The sequence below is a fragment of the Xyrauchen texanus genome, chromosome 48 (assembly GCF_025860055.1).
Source record: "Xyrauchen texanus isolate HMW12.3.18 chromosome 48, RBS_HiC_50CHRs, whole genome shotgun sequence".
In the NCBI taxonomy this organism is placed as follows: Eukaryota; Metazoa; Chordata; class Actinopteri; order Cypriniformes; family Catostomidae; genus Xyrauchen; species Xyrauchen texanus.
Window position 1 is genome coordinate 11,952,068 of NC_068323.1, and position 24,558 is coordinate 11,976,625.

At 35.6% G+C, this 24,558-nt stretch overlaps 1 protein-coding gene across 3 annotated transcripts in view; it reads left to right on the forward strand.

Moving 5' to 3' along the window:
• Positions 1-22,084, forward strand: part of LOC127639524 (oxysterol-binding protein-related protein 1-like) — a 28,306-nt gene extending 6,222 nt beyond the window's left edge. For all 3 annotated transcript variants that reach the window (XM_052121573.1, XM_052121575.1, XM_052121574.1), the window contains exons 2-28: positions 1,323-1,448; positions 1,592-1,677; positions 1,843-1,917; positions 4,738-4,849; positions 5,160-5,245; positions 5,636-5,780; positions 5,940-6,007; positions 6,568-6,612; positions 7,481-7,554; positions 7,653-7,716; positions 7,815-7,916; positions 8,005-8,127; positions 8,436-8,517; positions 10,080-10,186; positions 10,849-11,011; positions 11,497-11,677; positions 13,146-13,221; positions 13,589-13,723; positions 15,253-15,350; positions 15,594-15,776; positions 15,861-15,968; positions 17,995-18,084; positions 18,187-18,313; positions 18,445-18,561; positions 18,736-18,859; positions 19,861-19,951; positions 20,735-22,084. In XM_052121573.1, coding sequence (XP_051977533.1) covers positions 1,323-1,448; positions 1,592-1,677; positions 1,843-1,917; positions 4,738-4,849; positions 5,160-5,245; positions 5,636-5,780; positions 5,940-6,007; positions 6,568-6,612; positions 7,481-7,554; positions 7,653-7,716; positions 7,815-7,916; positions 8,005-8,127; positions 8,436-8,517; positions 10,080-10,186; positions 10,849-11,011; positions 11,497-11,677; positions 13,146-13,221; positions 13,589-13,723; positions 15,253-15,350; positions 15,594-15,776; positions 15,861-15,968; positions 17,995-18,084; positions 18,187-18,313; positions 18,445-18,561; positions 18,736-18,859; positions 19,861-19,951; positions 20,735-20,843 — 2,897 coding nt within the window. In that variant the 3' untranslated portion in view covers positions 20,844-22,084. The remainder of the gene's footprint in view (positions 1-1,322; positions 1,449-1,591; positions 1,678-1,842; positions 1,918-4,737; positions 4,850-5,159; positions 5,246-5,635; positions 5,781-5,939; positions 6,008-6,567; positions 6,613-7,480; positions 7,555-7,652; positions 7,717-7,814; positions 7,917-8,004; positions 8,128-8,435; positions 8,518-10,079; positions 10,187-10,848; positions 11,012-11,496; positions 11,678-13,145; positions 13,222-13,588; positions 13,724-15,252; positions 15,351-15,593; positions 15,777-15,860; positions 15,969-17,994; positions 18,085-18,186; positions 18,314-18,444; positions 18,562-18,735; positions 18,860-19,860; positions 19,952-20,734) is intronic.
• Positions 22,085-24,558: the final 2,474 nt, after the last annotated feature.

A 24,558-nucleotide genomic window follows, 5' to 3' on the forward strand; every position in this document is an offset into this window, starting at 1 on the left:
AGGAATTTGTGTATCTGTATTTCTATGTACAAAGATAAAGACACATGAATTTCACAAACTTTATTATCATCCTTTCATGTTAAACAACCTTTAGTGAAAAGTGAAAATGTGTTGTACAAAAGGCAGTGGAGTGTGTTCATTACTGGTTTCTGAGCAATTTGTTGTCAAATAATTATGAATTGAATTGAAATAAACATTGTTTTTTTTTCACCTTGTTGTGAAATAAATATTTAGTCTTAAAAAAAATGTTAAGACTTAATATAAATAAATAAATATAATGCAAATAAAATATTTTACAACACTTATTATTTATTATTTTAGGATATCCGACAATATGGTGAAATGAACTAAATCAGCTTTTTACAAAAATAAAAATACAAATGCTGAATAATTGATTAATTTAAAAAAAAATCGGTTTTTATCTTTTCACTTAATAGTGCAATAAATGTTAAATTTTTTCAATTTGTATTAAAAAAGCTTTTGATTTTTGTAGTGAAGAAGGCCTAAATGTTTTGTTTTACACTTTGTTAGTGAAATAAATATTTATTGTTTTACTTTGTAGTGAAATAAATATTTATTGTTTTACTTTGTAGTGAAATAAATATTTATTGTTTTACTTTGTAGTGGAATAAATATTTATTGTTTTACTTTGTAGTGAAATAAATATTTATTGTTTTACTTTGTAGTGGAATAAATATTTATTGTTTTACTTTAGTGAAATAAATATTTATTGTTTTACTTTGTAGTGGAATAAATATTTATTGTTTTACTTGTAGTGAAATAAATATTTATTGTTTTACTTTGTAGTGGAATAAATATTTATTGTTTTACTTTGTAGTGAAATAAATATTTATTGTTTTACTTTGTAGTGGAATAAATATTTTGTTTCTACTATGACTGTTTTCAAATAACTCCTACAGATTGTGTCGTGTTACACTAGTTACAAAGAACCATTTTAAAAGAATGATTCATTCACAAATCTGATGTCACACATTTCCCATAAACAAGGTTATAAAATCACATTTAGATTTAGATAGAATCAGATAATAAAGTGTCAATCAATCAATCAATTGTATTCATTTTGTTACTCTAATCTGAATTGGTTTATTGGTAATGTTGGTCTGTGCAAACCTTTGGGACCATTTTTCAGTGGTCAGAGTTCAATTGTCGATATTTTCGTGCAATATGGAGACCGACACCTTTCAAGAACTTTAAGAGTTCAAGCAGATTTTGATTACTTGAATCCTGCTCTTTTATACACTTCATTTGTTACCAAAGGCTTGACTTTACAGTTTGAAGGGTTTTGTATTTTGTTCATAAAGTCATGGAGGTGTTGGACCCAGAGGAGCAGTTCCTCAAGGATGCCAGGAATGGGAACTTGGAGAGTATCCAGAGGCTTTTGATGTCCAAGATAAAGGAGGAGGCCAAAATCGATATCAATTGCAAAGGTATGACACCTCACAGTTTATGTTTCCATGCATCTGTAGATATTACCATGCAATGAGTTTATTATCATCTAATTGTCTGCTATTTGTTATTTTGAAATGTTTGTAACAGCAATGCTATTATCATTGGTATTGCATTGTATTAGGCAAGAGCAAATCTAATCATGGATGGACGCCTCTTCATCTGGCCTGTTATTTTGGACACAAGGATGTTGTTGAGGTTTTACTGAAGGTACCATTCAACTTTTGCGAGTTCTGTTTTCCCTTTTGGTAGCTTTGAACTCTTTTGCACCAGGTGAATGTTTACCTTATCTTACCTTAACGTAATATCTGCTAATGGGTTGCGAGAGTACTTTGATGCCTAATTTTTACTTTCACTCACCTGTGCTGCCTACAGGCAGGAGCAGATACCAATTTGCCAAATAATGTTGGAGACACGCCCCTCCATAAAGCAGCATTCACTGGGAGAAAGGTATGTGTTATCATCGCACATCTGAATCCTAAGATATACGCATATACTGACACACAGTATTTATTTACCTGAATGCTAATTACTGATTGGAAACCAAATGCTAAATTCTGATGAAATAATGAAAATTTACTGAATACTGATTGAATTCTGAATGCTGAATATAGATTGGGTACTGAATGCTGAATATAGATTGGGTACTGAATGCTGAATATAGATTGGATGCTGAATGTAGATTGGATACTAAATGCTGAATATAGATTGGATACTGAATGCTGAATATAGATTGGATGCTGAATGTAGATTGGATACTAAATGCTGAATATAGATTGGATACTGAATGCTGAATATAGATTGGGTACTGAACGCTGAATGTAGATTGGGTACTGAATGCTGAATGTAGATTGGGTACTGAATGCTGAATGTAGATTGGATACTGAATGCTGAATGTAGATTGGATACTAAATGCTGAATATAGATTGGATACTGAATGCTGAATATAGATTGGGTACTAAATGCTGAATGTAGATTGGGTACTGAATGCTGAATATAGATTGGATACTGAATGCTGAATATAGATTGGATACTGAATGCTGAATGTAGATTGGATACTAAATTCTGAATGTAGATTGGATACTAAATGCTGAATATAGATTGAATTCTGAATGCTGAATAAGGATTGGATACTGAATGCTGAATATAGATTGGGTACTAAATGCTGAATGTAGATTGGGTACTGAATGCTAATGTAGATTTGGTACTGAATGCTAATGTAGATTGGGTACTGAATGCTGAATATAGATTGGATACTGAATGCTGAATGTAGATTGGATACTAAATGCTGAATATAGATTGGATACTAAATGCTGAATATAGATTGGGTACTAAATGTTGAATGTAGATTGGGTTCTGAATGCTGAATGTAGATTGGGTTCTGAATGCTGAATATAGATTGGATACTGAATGCTGAATATAGATTGGATACTGAATGCTGAATGTAGATTGGATACTAAATGCTGAATATAGATTGAATTCTGAATGCTGAATAAGGATTGGATACTGAATGCTGAATGTAGATTGGGTGCTGAATGTAGATTGGGTACTGAATGCTGAATGTAGATTGGGTACTGAATGCTGAATATAGCTTGGGTACTAAATGCTGAATGTAGATTGGATACTGAATGCTGAATATAGATTGGATACTGAATGCTGAATATAGATTGGATACTGAATGCTGAATATAGATTGGATACTGAATGCTGAATGTAGATTGGATACTGAATGCTGAATATAGATTGGATACTAAATGCTGAATATAGATTGGGTACTGAATGCTGAATATAGATTGGATACTGAATGCTGAATGTAGATTGGATACTAAATGCTGAATATAGATTGAATTCTGAATGCTGAATAAGGATTGGATACTGAATGCTGAATATAGATTGGGTACTGAATGCTGAATGTAGATTGGGTACTGAATGCTGAATGTAGATTGGGTACTGAATGCTGAATATAGCTTGGGTACTAAATGCTGAATGTAGATTGGATACTGAATGCTGAATATAGATTGGATACTGAATGCTGAATATAGATTGGATACTGAATGCTGAATATAGATTGGATACTGAATGCTGAATGTAGATTGGATACTGAATGCTGAATATAGATTGGATACTAAATGCTGAATATAGCTTGGGTACTAAATGCTGAAAGTAGATTGGATACTGAATGCTGAATATAGATTGGATACTGAATGCTGAATATATATTGGATACTGAATGCTGAATATAGCTTGGGTACTAAATGCTGAATGTAGATTGGATACTGAATGCTGAATATAGATTGGATACTGAATGCTGAATATAGATTGGATACTGAATGCTGAATATAGATTGGATACTGAATGCTGAATATAGATTGGATACTAAATGCTGAATATAGATTGAATTCTGAATGCTGAATAAGGATTGGATACTGAATGCTGAATATAGATTGGGTACTGAATGCTGAATGTAGATTGGGTACTGAATGCTGAATGTAGATTGGGTACTGAATGCTGAATATAGCTTGGGTACTAAATGCTGAATGTAGATTGGATACTGAATGCTGAATATAGATTGGATACTGAATGCTGAATATAGATTGGATACTGAATGCTGAATATAGATTGGATACTGAATGCTGAATATAGATTGGATACTGAATGCTGAATGTAGATTGGATACTGAATGCTGAATATAGATTGGATACTAAATGCTGAATATAGCTTGGGTACTAAATGCTGAAAGTAGATTGGATACTGAATGCTGAATATAGATTGGATACTGAATGCTGAATATAGATTGGATACTGAATGCTGAATATAGCTTGGGTACTAAATGCTGAATGTAGATTGGATACTGAATGCTGAATATAGATTGGATACTGAATGCTGAATATAGATTGGATACTGAATGCTGAATATAGATTGGATACTGAATGCTGAATATAGATTGGGTACTGAACACTAATTGAATAGTGAATGCTCAATACTAAATGGATACTGAATCCTGAATGCTGATTGAATAATAAAATTGGAATAAATGCTGAATAATGATTGAATTCTGAATCTTGAATATGGATTAGATACTCATTGCTGATTTCTGATTGGATACTGAATACTAAATATATCATATTTAATGTATACTTAATCCTAAATGCTGATTGGATGCCGAATGCTGAAAATCGAATGAATACTGAATACAGATTGATTTATGAATGCTAAAAAATTGATTGAATACTGAATATATTCTAACTACTGATTACATCTATTTTGTTTAGGAGGTTGTGATGTTGCTCCTTCAGTACGATGCTTGTCCTTCTGTCATCAATGGGACGGCACAGATACCCAAAGACATCACCCAGAATATAGAGATCAAAAGCATGTTGGAGGGTAAGTCCGCCATGCTGCGTTCAAGAGCTGTTAATGCCAATCACTGGCTTATTGTTCATGTATAATGTCCTGGTTCTCTCCGTGTGTTGTTTATATGCAGGGACTCATTTTATAAACATAAGAAAGTTTGTTAGTGTGTGTGTAAAAGTAGCTGCAGCTGGAAAACTGGTCATGTTTTGGCCTGTTGATAATAAACTGGACAAGAAACCATTGTTCCAATAGCACTTGACCTCAGTTTAGTCCAGGACCACTGTACTGGAAGCCACTTTGGATAAAAGTGTCCGCTAAATAGCTGTTTATTACTTACAAGCTGCGGAAAGAACTGAGGAGAGGAAGCTAGAGGAGCAGATGTTGGAGGCGGCTCGGGAAGGAGCCTTATCTACCCTCACAAGACTGGTAACCTCGCCATAAAATCTTTACAAATTCGCCCAACCATTTTAAAGACTTCTTTATCATTTGCTGTATTTTTTGTTGTACAATGTGTTTGTTTGTCACTGTAGATGGAGAGCACTTGACACAAGGCATAATATGTCAGAGGGCATTTTCACCCTTGTATAAACAATTTCTTAGCTCTGTTTTGTTTGTAGCTAATGCTTACATGACGTAAGCTGTAAATGGCCTTGCAAAAGTTTGTAGTCCTGAATAATGACCAATGTTTATATTGCTTTCTAGTTTCAGAAGTTCTTGCATTCATGTGTCTTGATAAAAAAGGGTTGTTTTTTGCTCTACTCATTTTAAATGCTGTTTTGTCTAAACCATTTGTTGTAACTCTCATTATATGTGTAGCTTAACATGAAGAAACCACCGAACATAAACTGCACGGATCTACTGGGCAATACGCCGCTGCATTGTTCTGCTTACAGAGGCCAGAAACAATGTGCCGTTAAACTCCTGCAACACAGTGCCAACCCCAACGTCAAGAATAGAAACGGTATAAGGGTCAGCCTTATTTGAGTTCCTTTCTCTGTTTTAAATTGCAATATAATGACTAATGAGATTAGACCAAACGATCTCACCCATTTTGTCATATGAATTTGATACTACAGTATGTTTAATAACTTTACCATTTTTGTTTCTATTTGGAGTTCAGATCAGACAGTTTTTGACTTGGCTAATGATGAGGAAATGAAGCAGATCATTGCAGGCAATGTTATGAAAGTAGGTTCCTTACTAGAGGGCAATCTTTGCATAACATAATGTACAAAATTATACAAAACCTTTTTAGAAGCTGTGCATTGTTTCTTTAAAACTGAAGTGTGTGAACTTTTTCTGTGTTAAAATATTTTCTCCAATCCCAGCTTAATATGCACATATAACAACTATAAATTAGCCATTCGTATGTTAATTTTATCGAAAACTGTATCTGTGGTGCAATAAATATTCCTGTTTGTTTTGAGCAGCACGTCCAACCCAATACAACAATATTGTCTCAGCCAATGGTCTGAGTTGGGGGCGGGACTATCTTTTTGTTTGACCAATTGCAGATGGGGGGGTTGGTGTATTCGACAAGATGTTTTGAAAACAATATTTCTTTTTGTAATTCGGTTGTGCTAGTGGTGCAGATATTACACATTTCAGCTTTAAAGACTTTGATTCTTGTGCACCAGAAATAGTGTTTCAGAAATATCTCACTAGTTGCTATAGCAACACTTCACAATATTCCTTATGGATGTTTTGCAGTTATTTACGATATTGCACTCTTTCTGTAAATTCTACAGGGAATGACGCGCTATGTTAAAACGGTTGAGGGACCTCTTTGGAAGGTAAGCATAAAGATGTTTATCACAACAAACCCAATGAGCGTGTTTACATGCATGTTCTTACAGCGGTTATATTTAAATTAGCCGACAATATGTGAGGTTCCTTTATCGGGGTATGGACATTAAAGGTTTAAGCAAAAACTGATTGGCACACAGAGTTTTGCACATTACCCGATTTCACATTGCATGTAAACTCCTTTACCAGCATTCTTACCTGTTAAATCAATGTGCACAAGTGTTGTGCACATGTCTGTTTTTGTTTTGACATAGAAGTTATTCTCACCTGATGTACTTAACCATAAGATACAATGTACTTATTATGTACATACATGTTGTTGCATTGCAATTACATTTAAAGTACCTGCATTTAATTACATTTGTAGTTACACTGTTAAGTTTACCCCTAACCCTTACCCAACCCTTGCCCCAAAACTGAACACTAACCCCTAATCCTAACCCTAACCCTTACCCTTACTCCTAAACCTACCTGTACCTCAACCACAGTAGAAACAAATTTGAGAATTTTGCAGAACAACATGTAGAAACACAGTAAATACACTCTCTGTATGTATTTAATGTTAGTACATAGTAGTTAAGCCCACCTAATAGAAAATGTGACCACATTTTTTTTTACATTGTCGGTTTTTCTGAATGAGCTGATTTTCTTTATATATAGCAGCTGCTGTGCATGTAAACGTGCTCAATGACAGCCTATATATGGCAAAATGTATTTTTCAGTAGTTGCTTAGTAGTCTTTATTTTATGTCAACAAAGGATTAGCTTTGGAATTTACAAATGAAAACACCTTTATATAATGTAAACTGCACCTTTTATTTTCGTCTGTTTCACTTCTGTTTTGTCTGTATTTCAGAGCTCAAGGTTCTTCGGATGGCGCTCCTACTGGGTGGTTCTTCTAGATGGGGTCTTGTCATGGTACCCCAAAAAGTGAGTTGTATATTATTTAGTTATTAAACTAAGGTTCAATCTTTTTAGGTTGCCTATAATGATAAATCCTTCTACTTTATTTACTTTAACCCATCAAGGCCAGATGCAGAATCAAACACACGGAGGAAAGGTTGCAAACCCCTAACGCAAGCGCAGTGCATGGTAAGTTTGGATGATTTAGCAGTGACCAAAAATGCTGGGTCTATCGGTCATGTTTTTTTCTAACAGGACTGGTCAAACTGCTTTTTCCTTTACTTTAGATTAAAGCGAAAGATAACGGCTATTTCACAGTCAAATGCTTTGATGACAGTGTTCACAATTTCAAAGTCCCGCAGAAAAACAACACGGACGCCACCAGAAAAGTGAGATTACATTTAGCTCCTTTGTTTAGTGTAGACTCCTGTGTGTTATGTGAGTTTATGTAATTGTATGTGGGTTATTCTTTTTCAGAGATGGCTTGAAGCAATAGAGGAACATTCAGCTTTCAGCACACATTACTGCTCTCAGGACCCCGACAGTGACGAAGAGGAGGATAATGTTGTGACTGTGGTCGAGCTGTCTCATTCGCTTCAGGTGAGAAATGCTCTCGTCTAGTGGGTAAACTTTCAGTTTAATAGCACGTGACCTTGTTTCGCCTTTTTTATGGTGATAAGTAGATATTATGCTTATCTGAAACCATCGTCATCATGTGACAGCACTGCCTATCAGCTGAAATCTCGTATATTCCTCTAGTATAATGAGTTCTGACTTCCCTTTTTCACCTTATTTGCAGGAAGTGGTAAAGTTGACTAACCCTGACCCATTCTTACAGTCCTAACCTTTCTCTGTCTCAATTTCCCGACTTTCTCCTTTATTTTCCTTGTTCCTCTTTTGTTTGACAGCTCGCTGAGGCCCACCATCAAAAGTTTGAGACAGAGGTGTTGGCCCTCCTGTCCATGGTGAAAGAAGATGGACTTGCGGAACGTAAGGACTTGACATTTTATTAATATTTGATTGAAGGCTGTCGGTTTAGTGCATTCATTCGATGTGATTAATTATATAAAATAGAACTAGGGCCCTTGATTTAATGTGTTAATTTACTGTGATTAATTGTATTAAAATATGTAAAATAACATGTTAAAAAATTACATAAATTCCATAATAAAAGTACGAATTGTCCTGCCATCAGAGCTATTCAAGCTTGAAGTACATGTAACTTGTTTTCTACGACCTGTTTCAGCAGGGGGCAGTCAGCGCCTCAACAAATCTCACTAACTGCACAGCCACAGAATGAGAGCGGTCACGCTGTCATTATGACGTATTCTTGACAATTGGTTGAAGTACAATAGAATTCGAGGATCTCAGGATGCGATTTTAAAAGTTTCAATTACTTTTAACTTTAACCAGCATCCTAAAAATGCATCAAGAATGCATACTGTGAAAACGAGACAGATTGACGATTTGACGGCTTGCTATGGACTGTATGCTTGCTCAATGATACTGGAATAAAACAAACAATGGTATATTGACTCCTATATATATACTGTATATTATAGTTGTTTGAATGATTATTTATTATTCAACAGTTAGCTCCGGTCCTCGAATCTGATTGGACGAGACACTTTCCACATGTACTGATGCACTCGGATGATTCACTGTTTGTATCACTTCACTTGTGTCCATGCCATTCTAAACTAAAGTGTAAGAAAGCAGCGCATTTAAGAGCAGCTTGATGAATGTCTGTTCAATTTTCCCTGTTACATTAAAGATATTGCTTTATTATTATATCTATGTAATATTAATATATCCAGAATTGTATTAAAATATTCATAATGTAATTTTCTTTATTTGGGGGTCTTTCTCCACAAATATTGATATAGGTGATTCATTTGATAAATTGACCTGTCATGTACTAATGTAGATAATTCAAATGTTTTAATACAATTTATTAATATATGTGATATATATATATATATATATATATATATATATATATATATATATATATATATATATACACACATGCATGCATACATACATACATACATATAAATTTAAGCAAATGCCAGCATTAATTCTGTTTGTCCCAGCCGATGCATCTGATTGGTCGAGGAACATACAGTGGGTCCAAAATCCTGAGACCACTAGTGAAATTGCTCCTGTTTTGCATATTTCTATTTTTAATAAAAAAAAAACTTTCATTACAAATTATCTTAATAGCAATGCACTTGAGCTAGCTTTTTTGGAAGTTTGTGCCAAAGTTCATAATTTGATGATGTTCCAAAGAGCATTGTGAGACTTGTTGTACAAAGGAGTTAACATGATCAATGCCACAAATTTGCTCATTTGGATACTGACCCAGAAATAGTGCTGAGTCGTACATATTTCTTGCAAAATGTACCTCTTTAAAATCCTAAAACTTTCTTTTTATTTGCAGGTTTAAATTTGATTTAATATTCCAGATTTTCAATGTGCCCTCAGACTTTTAGACCCCACTGTATGAAAGGCACATGCAGCCATTAATATATATACATATGTTCTTGCAGGATTCCCTGCTGCAGTTGTTCACAAGCTACAAGAGGTGTGTGCGGCCTCAACTGAAACCTGTTCCTCATTGCAACAGTGTCTGGGACTTTTTTCCAAACAGGAAGGGGTATGTATTTCTCTGCACACATCCACTGCTGTATACAACTTTCTGGATGTAATTAAAAGTGCCTTCTAAGAATCAGATATGGAAAATGAAAAAAGGTGGCCGGAGTTGTTGGTTGGAAAAATTGCGAAATGCACTGTTGTGTCAAATATGGTACAAATTTGGTTTCTAATTCATTTTAATCATGAGCATTGGTGTGGTTTCCATGCATGGGACACACTAAGGTAACAGAGGGGTTGTTTATCAAGGGCATTAATATCAGCTTTTGGCAGGACTGCTTGTCAGATGTGATATCTGGCAGATTATATTCCCCAATGAGTATTTGAGAAGCTGACATGTATACTCTCCGAGTGCGAATGTCTTTGCACAGTGAATTTGAATATGGGTTGAATATGTGCATTTGCCCACAATTTGTGTGCAAAATCTGACAAAACCTTCCTTGGGGACATCAGGGGATGTCCTCTTTTGAAAAAAATTAAAACAACATTTATAAATATTGTTTTTTCTTTTAATTCTAAAAAAAGGAAAAAAAAGTTGGTTTAGGATGTTGGTTAGTGTTAGTCTATAGGAACTGTAAATAGTTTTATGCAATAACAATGTAAGCCTGTGATATGCCCTCATTTACAGTAGATAGCAAAGTAAACATCTGTGAGTGCTTTTTGCAGTTATGCAGATCAAAACTGGAGCATGAGGTTGAGAAGAATAAAATCTTGTCTGAAGCTCTTCAGACTTTGGCTACAGAACATCATGAGTTGGAGCAGTCAGTGGTCAAAGGATCGTCGCCCCGCAGCGCTCTCAGTGAGGACGAGTTCTACGACGCTCTGTATGGTTAGTTGGTTCTTATGCTTGAGAATTACAAATAGTCTGGTGGGTAATACACGTGCTCCGAAAATGTGGTCAGAAATTTACCTGGACTCGGGTAAAAAAGCCACAGAAAGTGACAAAAATAATCTAGATATCTAAAATAGGTTAACAAAAATGAATTTGCAGTTTTAGAAAAAAATAAATGGAAAAATATCAGCTGGACTTGAACCTGTGTTTTCCACATGAGCACCAAGGCCCAGTATGTCAGGAGCATGTGCAAATTGGCACATTTTTATAACATGTTAGATCTTGTGATGGTTAAAATATCAAGGAAATCTTCAGAATGAGCTTCATATTAGTGAGACATGTTACATAGTGACGTGTCCAGTCACTTCCGACTGTGTGGTTCCATTAAACGCCACCTGATCCTTGGCTCAGGTTTCCTCAGTGAGCATGTTGCAGTCGGCCATGCATTGTCCCTGTAAACCATGTCTGGTTGTGTTCGTTAGCAGAAGATTCAGATTCTGAGCCCGTTGTGAGCGCTTTTGAGACGGGCGGCCACTTGTACGAGGACAGAGAAGACACCAAGTCTGAGATCTACTCCAGCGTCCGAAGTCATCTCATTGGCAGGATGTCCCGGGAAGAGGAGGATGATGAGGGGGCCAGGGTGAATGGATTGAAGAGGCACAGGTGAGCAACCCTGGAACGCTCATCTCAATGCAGACACAAATAAGCACAATGCCAACACATCCACCAGACCTTTCTGGTTCTGTGAAATTGTGTGATTGTAATAGCCATGAAAGAGGAAAAAAGCATTTACCATCACAATAACTACTTTGTTGATTGTGTTTGCTAAATATTTGTGCTCTTTAAGTTGGTTGACAAAATTAAAGCATTAAAAACTAACAACAAATATGTAAAAACAAAGAATTTATAAAAAACAAAGTATAAAAACAAGCAAAGAATTAATAAAAATAAGGTTTAAAAAATAAACAAATTATAATGATAAAAACAACGTATAAAAACACTTTATAAAAAAATACAATATCTGTTTTATAAAAACAAGGTATAAAATGTTTTAAATAATGTATAAAAACAAGCAAATATTTTATAAAAACAAAAAGTATTAAAACAAGCAAAGAATTTATAAAAACATAAAATATTAATACTTATTTATTAAAACAAAGTATAAAAACAAGCAAAGAATTTATAAAAACATAAAATATTAATACTTATTTATTAAAACAAAGTATAAAAACAAGCAAAAAGAAAAAAAAAACTAAAAGTATAAAAAATTATTTGTAAAATCAAAGTATAAATACAAGCAGATACGTTATATAAACAAAGCAGAAAAACAAGCAATTAGTTATTATAAAAACAATGTATAAAAAAGAAGTATAAAAACAAATGATATCTCAAAGATAACATCCAGCCCAGTTCTTTTTGTAACAGCACTTGTTATTTGTTCAGTTTCTTAGACGTTACTTATCTTATCCTGTGTTTGTTGTGTTTGTATCTTGTGGTAAATAATTAAGCAAGCTGAGGCCAGAAGAGGTGCTCATGATGAAACGCTAAAAGATTGATGAGGTAGAGTTTAACGCCGTAATTTGAACTTGTAAGGCTCGACATGTTGACTGATGGATTGTTGATGGACTGATGCCGCTGATAGTGTGTTTCAGAGATTGTAATTTTGTATTTTTTTTTAAAACCCAGGGAACATAAGAAACATTATCATCAGAATTGCTGAAAATAAAATGTGTTTACTGTTTATATGTTGTCTTTAGAGATTGTCCTCTGCAAAACAATATAAAATGCATTGAATAATATAAAGAGTAACAATGTATCATGTCTATTTATGTTTTAAGTTTTTTTACATTTATCTTGTACAATATAAAACAAAATTGCTTCAGTTTATCTGAGCTCTCTGAAAGTGATTGGACTCCAGCCCTGCTTTGCTGAATAAGATATAAATCTTCCGTTACCTGTCTGATCATGCCAGTCTAGACGTACTTGACCACAGCAGAACCAGTTACCATGGATACAGCTACCTAGTCTCTGTTTTAGCCATAGAGGTTTCTTAATGTAAATGGGCCAAATTCTCATTAAGCTGACATGGCATTGCTCAATTGCTATACTTTTTGCTGTTGTTTTTCCATAGAACAAGCTTGCCAGCTCCCATGTTCTCCAGAAATGACTTTAGTATCTGGAGTATATTGAGAAAGTGCATTGGGATGGTGAGGTTACATTATTATAATTATTATTATTATTATTATTATTATTATTTTTTTTTCAAAAAAGTTATATTTGTAACATTTCACTTTAAAAGACAATGGTGACTAATTCATCCTCAAATTCGCACTTATCACAAGATAATTTGTGCATCTAATCATTTTTATCAATGTAAACTTGAGATTATAAACTGGGTCATTATGTGTGTGCAGTTAATGATGTCTCAGAATGAAAATCTTCTTTAAAATGTATATCGTTTTTCTAAAATTGCTAGAGATTGTAGAGGCTAACATGGGCTTTTTCATAATGCAATCATCATCATCATCTTTCAGGATTGCTCAGAGTACTCTTTCTGATCTACATCTCTCTCAGGAACTGTCTAAGATCACCATGCCTGTCATTTTTAATGAGCCGTTGAGTTTTCTGCAAAGGCTTACAGAATACATGGAGCACACATACCTCATCCATCAGGCTAATGTCTTAGAAGACTCCATTGAGAGAATGAAGGTAAAAGCACTGTCATCAGCCCCTCTGTACACAAGCAAACCCTTCAGTTCTGGGCCACTGAAATCCTTTACATTAGTGGAGAAATTGTCAGTGAATTGCCACTAGTGGTAGAATGGGTCCAACTTTATATTAGATATCTTGAACTACTATATACTAACATTAAAATGCATACAATACAATGTAGTTATTGTGTAACTACATGGTGTTCTGCAAATTCTCACAAGATTCACATTTGCTGCTACCGAGGTTGAGGTACAGGTAGGTTTAGGGGTAAGGTCAACAGGTATCTCAGACAGGTAACTACATATTTCAAATGTAATTACAATGCAACAACAACGTATGCGTACATTGTATCAAATACTTAATTACAAAGTAGTTAAAAACACTTAATATAAAGTGTGTCTGTAGAATGAAATGCCAACCAGACAAATTTCAGCCAATATTTTGAGATCATTTGGCATTGGTCGATAACTCATTCTTGATATATTTGAAGGATCTAAAGTCCCACCTGAACAGTCCTGGTTGCGGCCTTTTGGGAGCCCTTCAAAATAGATGTTGACCGATGGTGGATTTTGCCGATACCGATAACTAAGGTCGTAGGAAAGACCAATAACCAATTGATTAGCCAATAGTTTTTAAAATTGATTTATAGAATCTGTCTTTCCTTACGATGACTGGCACAAATATGAGGGCTACAAGAGTCTGAAATGAAAATCCCAGTTTGTATGTTCAAAAGACATCAGGGACTTTTATTTTGAAGGGACAGAGTTTTGACCCCATTACAATGAATTATATTAATTATTAACCAAATTGAAATTTATATTCACCAGATTAAAGGTTTGGATGGATGTATATAACCAGATGATGTTTGATGATATAAAAGGTTTATTATTATTCAGTTGGAGTTGGAGACACAATTTATGTGCTGATGGGGCATATTTCCATATTGTGGCATTTTTCATTTTTTTGATGGTGTTTATATGTGTGGATGCATTTTCTAAGGGGCCTTCCAGACCAAACGAGTTCTTGCAATGAAGAAAAAGCCAGATGCTGCATAACAAAAGGAACAAGACGTGTCTCGAGGCACACTTTTAAAGTTCATTTTAATTTGCCACGGTATCTAAAAACAAGGTGCTCCTTGCGCCAGATGCTAAAAAAAAAAGCAAGACGTGGCCCAATGGTCAAAGATGTCCATCTAGTGATTATTATACAGAAAACAATTGAAAAACTGCATTGTTTCATTCACCCATGCTGTTTTCCAATTGTTTTTTTTTTTATAAATTTGCTCTACACATACATCTTTGACTCTTGCACAGCGGCAGCATCTCGTGCATGAGCATCACGTTTTTTTAAGACTTCGTGTCAAGTTAATAGAATGTCAACTTTTAAAAGCGGGTCTTGAGACTCCTACGTTCTGTTTTTTATTTGTCGTGCTTTATCTACCTATATTAATTTGCAAGAACGCATTCAATGTGAACAGCCCCTTAGAGTGAATTCATGGATTAGTCATCTGCCTGTTTTCAACACAGAGTGTGGCAGCGTTTGCCGTATCAGCTGTGGCATCGCAGTGGGAAAGGACGGGGAAACCCTTCAACCCTCTGCTAGGAGAAACATATGAGTTAGTCAGGTAAGAGATTTCAACCCATTCAAAACAGGGTGTCAAGGATATTGGATTATTTTGATGAATACATAGAATTGCTGGTTTATATGAGCAAAGGAATGCTAGTGGATTAGCATTGGTGTTTGCATTTGCTCTGCAAGGGTGCATGTTGGAGTTCCTTTCACCTAAACAACATATATTAGACAAACTAGACAAAATCAATATGTCATACGCTTGATGTTATCTAGAACGTGTTTTTTCCACCTTCAGGGAAGATCTTGATTTCCGGTTGATATCGGAACAAGTGAGCCACCATCCTCCCATAAGTGCCTTTCACGCTGAGGGTCTCCAGAAGGACTTCGTGTTCCATGGCTCCATCTACCCCAAACTGAAGTTCTGGGGCAAGAGTGTGGAAGCCGAACCAAAGGGCATTATCACTCTAGAACTTCCTAAGTAAGAAAGCATATGTGGTCTGCTTCATGCATTTTGCTAAAAATCCTCATTAATTGTTTCAGTGAATGAGTAATTTTTTTGCAGGCATAATGAGGCCTACACATGGACGAACCCAACGTGTTGTGTCCACAACATCATTGTAGGACAACTGTGGATCGAACAATACGGGAATATGGAGGTTATTAATCACAGGTACCAACAGGAGTGTTCTGGAAATGTAGATGTTGATTGTGATGTTTGATTAGCAAACTTCACTAATGCTGGTTTTGAACTGATTACTTTAACCATACATGATATTATGTATAACCTGATTCCTATAGGTCTACATAATATTATGATATGAATACTGATGCTGCTTTTAACAAACAAAAAAACGATACCGATATAGGCTAAGACCGATATTTTGCCACTTTATTTTGTCATCAGTTTAACGTTTTGCTTAAGAATTGCTGTTAAAAAACATACAAAGAGGTACAAAAGCAATTTTATTGTTATAACAATAAATACTTTCCATTGGAGTTCAATTGGAGAACACTTTGGAGTTCTAAACAATAGAACTTTTTACATGCATTACAAATAGACGTTTTACATGAAATTATTTATAAATGTACCATCTTTTTTCATATCTGCGTTTCCATGTTCATGGACAATATGCCGATGGTTTTACAGTTTTTTTCTGATTGCTTAGGCACTATCTTTGAAACTATTGGCTATTTTGGCTATAAACTCTACACACCAACCACAAAACCTTTCACCAAACCAGCAAAACATTATACATCTCTTGCAAAACTCTTCATTTGAATAAGCTCACGAAGCGCCAACTGCGCATTGGTTGTATAAATGAAAAACACTTGTGGCTTTAGCTTTTTCTGTGTGCAGGGCATAGCAGTTTGCAATTAAGTTTTGTCATAAATGTAGTGTGTAAAGCATACACACAGGCATCCAAATGTGTAAAGTATGTAAACACGCTATCAGTACAAATATGGTGGAAAAGTTATGTACTGCATTTGCTTTCTCGATGTTCTAACACTCCTCAAACAACTAAAGTGAAGTAGAAGAAAACAAATACATTTGTGCTAGAAAAAAAACTTGCCGCCTTTGTTGGTCTGGCCATAAGACTGGCCTATTTATAGTACTCAAGCTCTGATTTGTTGGTGAACTGATTATCTAAAAGTGTTTTCACTTCACGAAAGACAATTGGCGAAATAGTGAAGCAATGTAGAGACCAATGTTTACAGCATTGCTAGAAGTGTGTTATTAAATTGAGTGTAAATCAGTGAGTTGTGTTTACAGTTTTTGCAAAAGGTGTGTTATAAAGATACAAACTAAGTGTAAAGCTGAGAACGTGTATTCAGTTTGGCACACTTGGTAAATGCATTGGCTAAAAGTGTTAATGGTTTCAGAGATAGTGCTTCAAGAATCACTGTTAGTGTTTCAGAATTCACAAAAAACTGTAATTTGGTCAATATTTGGCCAATAAATATCAGTTGCCGATACAACGAAGCATCTCGAACTCAATTATATTCACTATATGGCCAAAAGTATGTGGACACCCCGTTCTAATTAACAGGTTTGGCTATTCCCATAATTACACTGAAGAGAAATCTTAATGCAACTCCATACAGTGTAATTCTACATAATTCTGTGCTTCCAACTTTGCTTCAACAGTTGCGAGGGCCCTTTTCTGTTCCAGTGTGACAGTGCCCCGTGCACAAAACAAGACCCATATAGACATGATTTAGTAAGTTTGGTGTGGAAGAACTTGAAAGTCCTGCACAAAGTCCAGATCTGAACCCCACTGAACAACTTTTGGCTGAATTGGAACACAGAATGCAAGCCAGGCCCCATAGCCAACATCAGTGCCTGACCTCACTGATGCTCTCTTTTCTGAATGGGAGCAAATCCCAGCAGCCATCTTCCAACATCTAGAGGAAAACCTTCAAAGAAGTGTGGATGCTGTTAGAGACCCACTATTCATGCCAATGATTTTGAAATTAAAAACTACAATATGGGTGTGGTGTTAAGGTGTCCACATCATTTGGCTATATAGTGTATATTGTATGTCACATCTGGGCTGGTTTTCATTGATAGCCAACAAGTTTGTGTTAGAACTTCTCTCTGGTGAAGTTTGCTGATAACGATGGAAATGAACACATTCACTTCAAACGGGGACCTTGAGTTGGCAATAATGCAAGAGCTATACTATGTTTGCCAATAGGACTGGCGAAAAATGCTGCCTGAATTTCAAACCTTGTGGCCTTTTTGGGAAAGAATTGCATAAGGTTGAAGGCTACATCCTGGATAAAAGGTACATACTTTTCTAATTGAATTTACATGATAAATGTAATCTTTCTAATATGACTGGTATCATATCATTGTTTAAGATTGCCATTTTGTTAATCCCATGTAGCAAAAAGAAAGTGTGTGTCCTTTACGGGAAATGGACAGAGTGCATGTACATAGTAGACCCAGTGACGTTCGAAGCTCACAAAAAGAACGATAAAAAAGCGTTGGAAGAGAAGAAAAGCAGTAAACAGGTATTTCTGAATGTTTCAAACAACATATATTGTCTATTATAATGACACATGTCCTATAGGGCTGTAATGGGCAAAGCTAGACTATTTAATTTTTTGGGGGTTATTACAACTGTTTGCTTGGTATTTCTCAGTCATCGGTTGCAGAATCAGAGGAAACACCTCAACAAGGGGGTGGAGATTCACTGGAGGTCATACCAGGCAGTCAGCTGTTGTGGAGAATAGCACCTCGACCAGCTAACTCAGCCCAAGTCAGTTACAGAAAACAATGAAAACGTCATACATTTTGGCCTTTTTATAGTATAAAGTAATTAGAGTAAATAGGATTGCCAACTCAGTTGAATGCCTATCTCAAAAATTAGGCACTTTAAGGTCTTACTAAATTCTTATGGTTTGTCTTGTGGTTTTATTCACGTATATGAAAGATGTACAGCTTCACTTCCTTCGCAATGCAACTTAATGAGCTGGACAACGAGATTGAAGCAGTGATCCCTAAAACAGACAGTAGACTGAGGCCGGACATACGAGCTATGGAGAACGGAGACATTGGTATGTATTGCATGTCTGCTTGTTAGATTTTGTATCACTGTTTTGCCCATTGCAAGGGCTGTTGATTTAACATGTTAATTTAGTGTGATTAATTTATATAACAAATAACGCATTCAAAAAATGTACGCAATTAATCATGCTCCCTGATCCGTATGTAAATTCTGTAATAAAAGTATGCATTTTCCTTCCACCTGAGCCATTCAAGCTTGAAAAACAAGTCTAATTTTTACAAGCCGCATCAGCAGGGGGCAGTCAGCGCCTAAACAAACCTCACAATCGGCGCAGCCACAAAATGAGAGTCAGTCACACATGAAGCGTCACTGACAGCTGGATGAAGCACAACAATTCATTTCTAGATGCGATTTTCAAAGTTTCGTGAAACAGCATTCTAACAACACTGTGTTTATGATACTGAAAACCAGAGAGATGATCCAGAAGCGTCAATTTTACTCATATGTAAATAAACTGACATTACAAATAACGCAGACAGAACACAAGAACGCATCTTGTGAAAACGTGACAGATTGACGAACTTAATTGCAAATTGGATTGCTGTCGACTGTAGTGTTGCTAAATGGGAATAAAACTCTATAACCACTTTTTGTTTCGATCAAAAAATATAAATAATGCTGTACAATTCAATCTGAATTATTATATTATATTCAAGGCCCTATATATAATAATTATTATGTATTGCTTATATTGAAAAACTTTTGTGGACCTTTCTCGGCAAATATTGATATATGCGATTAATTGCAATTAATCGGCATTTTTTAATTATTCGATTTTAAATCTATTGACAGCCCTAATAATTACACATACTGTATTATGTTACGAAATGGTATTACTTGTGCATATTGCATGCATTTGTGCCAGGGTAATAACAAGATGTAGCTTTTGTGTGCTCCGGTTTCTCAATTTCTAGAGCTTCCTGCAAATCTGTGCATAGATTACAAACATTTTAATATTTTGGACTCTAAAATTGTTTTTTCCAATCTCAGATCTGGCCAGTGAGGAGAAGAAACGATTGGAGGAAAAACAGAGAGCGGCACGTAAGAACCGTTCCAAGTCAGATGAAGAATGGAAGATGAGGTACCAAACTTTTGTCTAAAGTTTTATAGCTTTTCTCATATTTGTTCTGCTGCTCGCTGATTTACCATGTTATGTATGTCACAATACCAACGTTACTAGTTATAGTTATACTCTAAAATCATAATAAATTGATATGGGGGATCTCCTTTAAACTGTGCAAGAAGTTTTCATAATCTTTTCATTTTAATACACCTTGTATAAGAATGTTTGATAGATTGAACCGTTCTTCATCTATAGCTTTTAACAGTGTCTACTATCTCATGATGTGCTGTGCATACATATGTAAATAACTGATGTTTATTAGCACTCTTGACTGGCTCTTATAGTCCTGGTTCACTGAACACAGCACTCTGCATTTAACCCCATTTTCCCTTTCATTTCTTTTGGCATTATCATCTGTCCTGTGCTGCTGTAAGCAGAAACGGCCCCAGGTTTGACACTTGCTTTGTTGCATTGTTTTTTGCTCGGCTGTACAGTAATTGCTTTCGCAGTTTCACTCTTAACATGGTCATTTAATTGCCTAGAGCAACTTACCTCTTTGTAGCCACAGTCTTTAATTATACAACGGTATATAATATTTAACTTATTATTGAATTATTTAATGAATCGGTTTTGCATATCGTTTATCTGACACTTCTAACGAAAAAGAAATCTGTATTGGTAAATCTTCAGACAACTTTGTTAATTATAAAGGCATTGCTCTAGAATGTCCCGTGAGTTGCTCTCAGTGTAGACGGGGTGTTACGTGTTCGCTAAACAGAACCTTGTCTTTGTTCGAAACAGGTGGTTTCATCAAGGTCCAAATCCACACAACGGTTCTCAGGACTGGCTGTTGGCTAGTAGCAACGGCTACTGGGACCGTGATTATTCCCAAGTACCAGACATATACTGACCCACCAGAACTGTGCACTATCGTTGATATACTGTATAGTCAAGACTATCCGTTATATAACTATAAAAACATTCAGAGGTGGACTTTTATGGGGTTTAAGATACTTTTTATTTGAACTCACTGCTCTGTATAGCTGAATTATTAAGTTTTTATATTTGTCTTAATTATGCCATGAAATATTTAAATGCATCTGCAACATAATATTGGCTTTAGGAACTACAGATTGTAGCATATCAAGGAAGAGGATAATCACAAGCTGGACTTGACATAGTAATATCAGTGAAGATAATAGCAAAAGGAAATGATGATGTCATAGATTTGGGTGTCCTCCAAGGCTCAAGTCTGGGTCCATTTCACTTTACATTTCTTAAGTTTGTAACATTCCCACTGTGTTAAAAGTCAAATACTGTATAAAAATAAAATGTTTTGTTGTAAATTGACTATTAAGGCCCAGGTATACTTCGTTTTTTTGCGTGTTTGACACATTCCAACTACAACTGCTACTACTCATTAGCTCAGTCAACAGCAGGCAAATGCGCTTATGATGTACACAGATGAGTACTGTCCATGTATCAAGAAAATCTGGGCCGCACGCGGACAGTCCGCAGACTGTGCTGATGACAAATTTCTATTAGCAACGCGGGCAACCAAGTATACTTTGGCCTTTACATGTTTTGATTTTAACATTTTAAAGCACATTCACAGTTCATATACCACACATACAGTGTTAGAAGATTTCTGCTGCTCAGTCGGTTTGTGATGTTGATTTTATTTTGAGAGAACTCTATGGTGTCTGTTCTCACTATTACATTGACCAATGTCTTATTTTATTTTTTAAATATAACATTCTTATAATTCAATTATGTATTATATTGGATTAACTGTTTAGCTGTTTTTAACAATTTGTTTAGGTAGTGATTCATTTTCTGTTGAAGTGCTTAATGTGTGTTTGTGTGCACACGAGAGCAGAGATCAAATCGAAGGACTCTAATAATGTCAACTATTTTAGCAGCATGAACTGCAAACAACCAGGAACCTGTGATGCTGCATTGGTCATTTGGTGTGGTATACATTTGAACTAAATCTGTTTATTTTTGTGAGTGTCCAGATGTGTGTGTGTGTATTTTTTTTTTTTTAAATCTTATCCCAAATTTGCCTACATTATGAATGTTGAGGAGAATAATATTGTGCATAAAAGGCATTAAAGATTGAATGTAATGTACATAATAAAAAAACTAATAAAACAATTAATGTCTGATCATTTAATACAATTGTTTGATGTTTTCCGTTTGCATAACCTGACATGACTAAGATATGTATAATTTTTGTTTAAAGCTAAATTAAAAAAAAAAGTAATACAAAAATACATAATTTTAAGAATAAATATATAAAGGCTACCACCCCTGGAGTTCGCTAGTTCGAATCCCAGGGCGTGCTGAGTCTCCTAAGCAACCAAATTGGCCTGGTTGCTAGGGAGGGTAGAGTCACATGGGGTAACCTCCTTGTGGTCACTATAATGTGATTAATTCTCAGTTGGGCTTTGATGCCGCGATGGATGGCGTGCAGACTCAACACGCACTATGTCACCTTGGCAACAGGCTCAACAAGCCACATGATAAGATGCGCAGATTGACGGTCTCAGACGCGGAGGCAGCTGGGATTCATCCTCCGCCACCCGAATTGAGGCGAGTCACTACGCGACCATAAGGACTTAAAAGCGCATTGGGAATTGGGCACTCCAAATTGGGTGAAAAAGGGGACCCCCCCCCCCCCCCTTAAAAAAATGTAATACTTATGTAATATCTTGGAGTGTATCTTCTATTGCTATAAGTCGATTAATAATTAATCATGATTAATCGCTTATGCTTTCATAGTTAACCGTGATTAATCGCAAATTTTGAAAGTGCTTAAATGGATTTATTTCCTTCTTAGGAAAGAAAACAAAACAATATGTAACAATAGTGCTTTATTAACATTTTTCTAAAAATCCTTCCACAGTATAATGGCAGAAATGCACTAAAATAGCACCAATTCAAGTAATGTTAAACATTTCCCAAAGTCTACATTGGAGGTTGACTAATTGAAAGAACTAGTCCCCATAGGTTGCATATTCATTGCAATGTGCATTAAAGCTCTTAAACCCTCATCCTCCACAAAAGTAATCGGCCGGCAGTTCTGTGGCTGTCCACTTTGTATGTAAAATTTGCATAATTCGTATCAGAGCATCAAGTGCCTCTTTGAACCACATGAAAACCACTGCAGAGTGCTGCTTTTAGGACTAGCATTGCCCACCTAACGACACTTCATCCAAATTGTCCAGCAATTATTAGCTGACGCTTCGAAAGATCAGTGGCAATGGGTTCAAAGTTGAATTGTTTACATTTTGTGCAGAGCGTGGACAGACCTTCCATGGGAGAACTCCAATAAGCTAGCCAGCCTCAACGGTCCCTCATCATTGCCATGTAGCATATTTTTGGGCATTTTGGTGATAGATAAGACTTGGCAAGGTAATTAAATTGCACCTTAAAGAAGCCGCAAGTACTTGATTTCTGTCACAAGTCCCATTTGGTCATTTTGTACAACAAATAGCATAAAGAGGTCCTTTCCCCATCACTTGATCACTGACACGGAATCACTGTTTTATGTGTGTTGTGGTGTGTGTCAGTGCAATGTCCTTGGGCGGACACATCACAAAGGTTCCGCGCAATTCCATCCAGTGTTCAGAAATTACATGGAGCATAATAAAATGCCAAAATCGAAATACAAATATGAAAATGTGTCAACTGCGTTTAAAAAGAAAACTGCGTTTTCATCTAAAAATGAAAGCTAAATATTAAAGCTTTCATGAAGATGTTTGAATCAATAAAAGGAACAAAATGTAAATATGTCATTGAAATGAATCAAATTCCATTTGGATGTTCAGACAATGATAATGAATTAAAACTTAAAGGGGTCATGACATGGTTTTTTTTATTGTATTATTATGTTCCCTTAGGTGCAATTATAGTATTAATATATTTTTTTTTAAGAAAAACTTTTAAAATCTAGTGATTTATGACCTTTTCCCACCCTGTTTCTCATCCTCTGATTCAAACAGTCTGTTTTGGGGTCGTTTTCCATTTAAGACTTCAGTGTTAACGCCCACTGTTATGATTGGCTAACGTCAGTGCCTATGTATCAATTATTGACGCTTCCAGCCAGAACAATATGCAAGTAAACTAAGTAAAAACACTGTGATTATTCATAATGAATGAAATTGCGCTTTAAAAAGTAGTTTAAAGTTTAAAATAGATTACTTACAGTTTGCGTCGTCGTTGTTCCCAGAATAGTCGGCACGGACTTATCTTTGAGCAACAGTTTTCTGGCAAAGCCAGCATCATATTGAGATTTGTTCTCAAAACAATCATCCTTAAAATGTACAGAACAAACGCTTAAGTTAACACTGCCGTGACTGGAACGTCCGCAAAAAATAAACTGCATCCATTTTTCCCTGACGTCTGGATCTTTCGGCAGCTTATTCAGAGGTTTTGTTTGACCACAGCCATCGTAATTTTCCTGTTCACAAGTAGTCTCTGTCAGAGCTCGCTGTCCATCGACTGAACACTTGTGAGGCGCACGGCGATACGAAATGAGCGTAGTTGTCTTGCGCTTAAAGCGTAGTTATCTTGTGCTGGAGGCGGTCATATGCAAACGCTGTTACGTCACTTCTAACCGA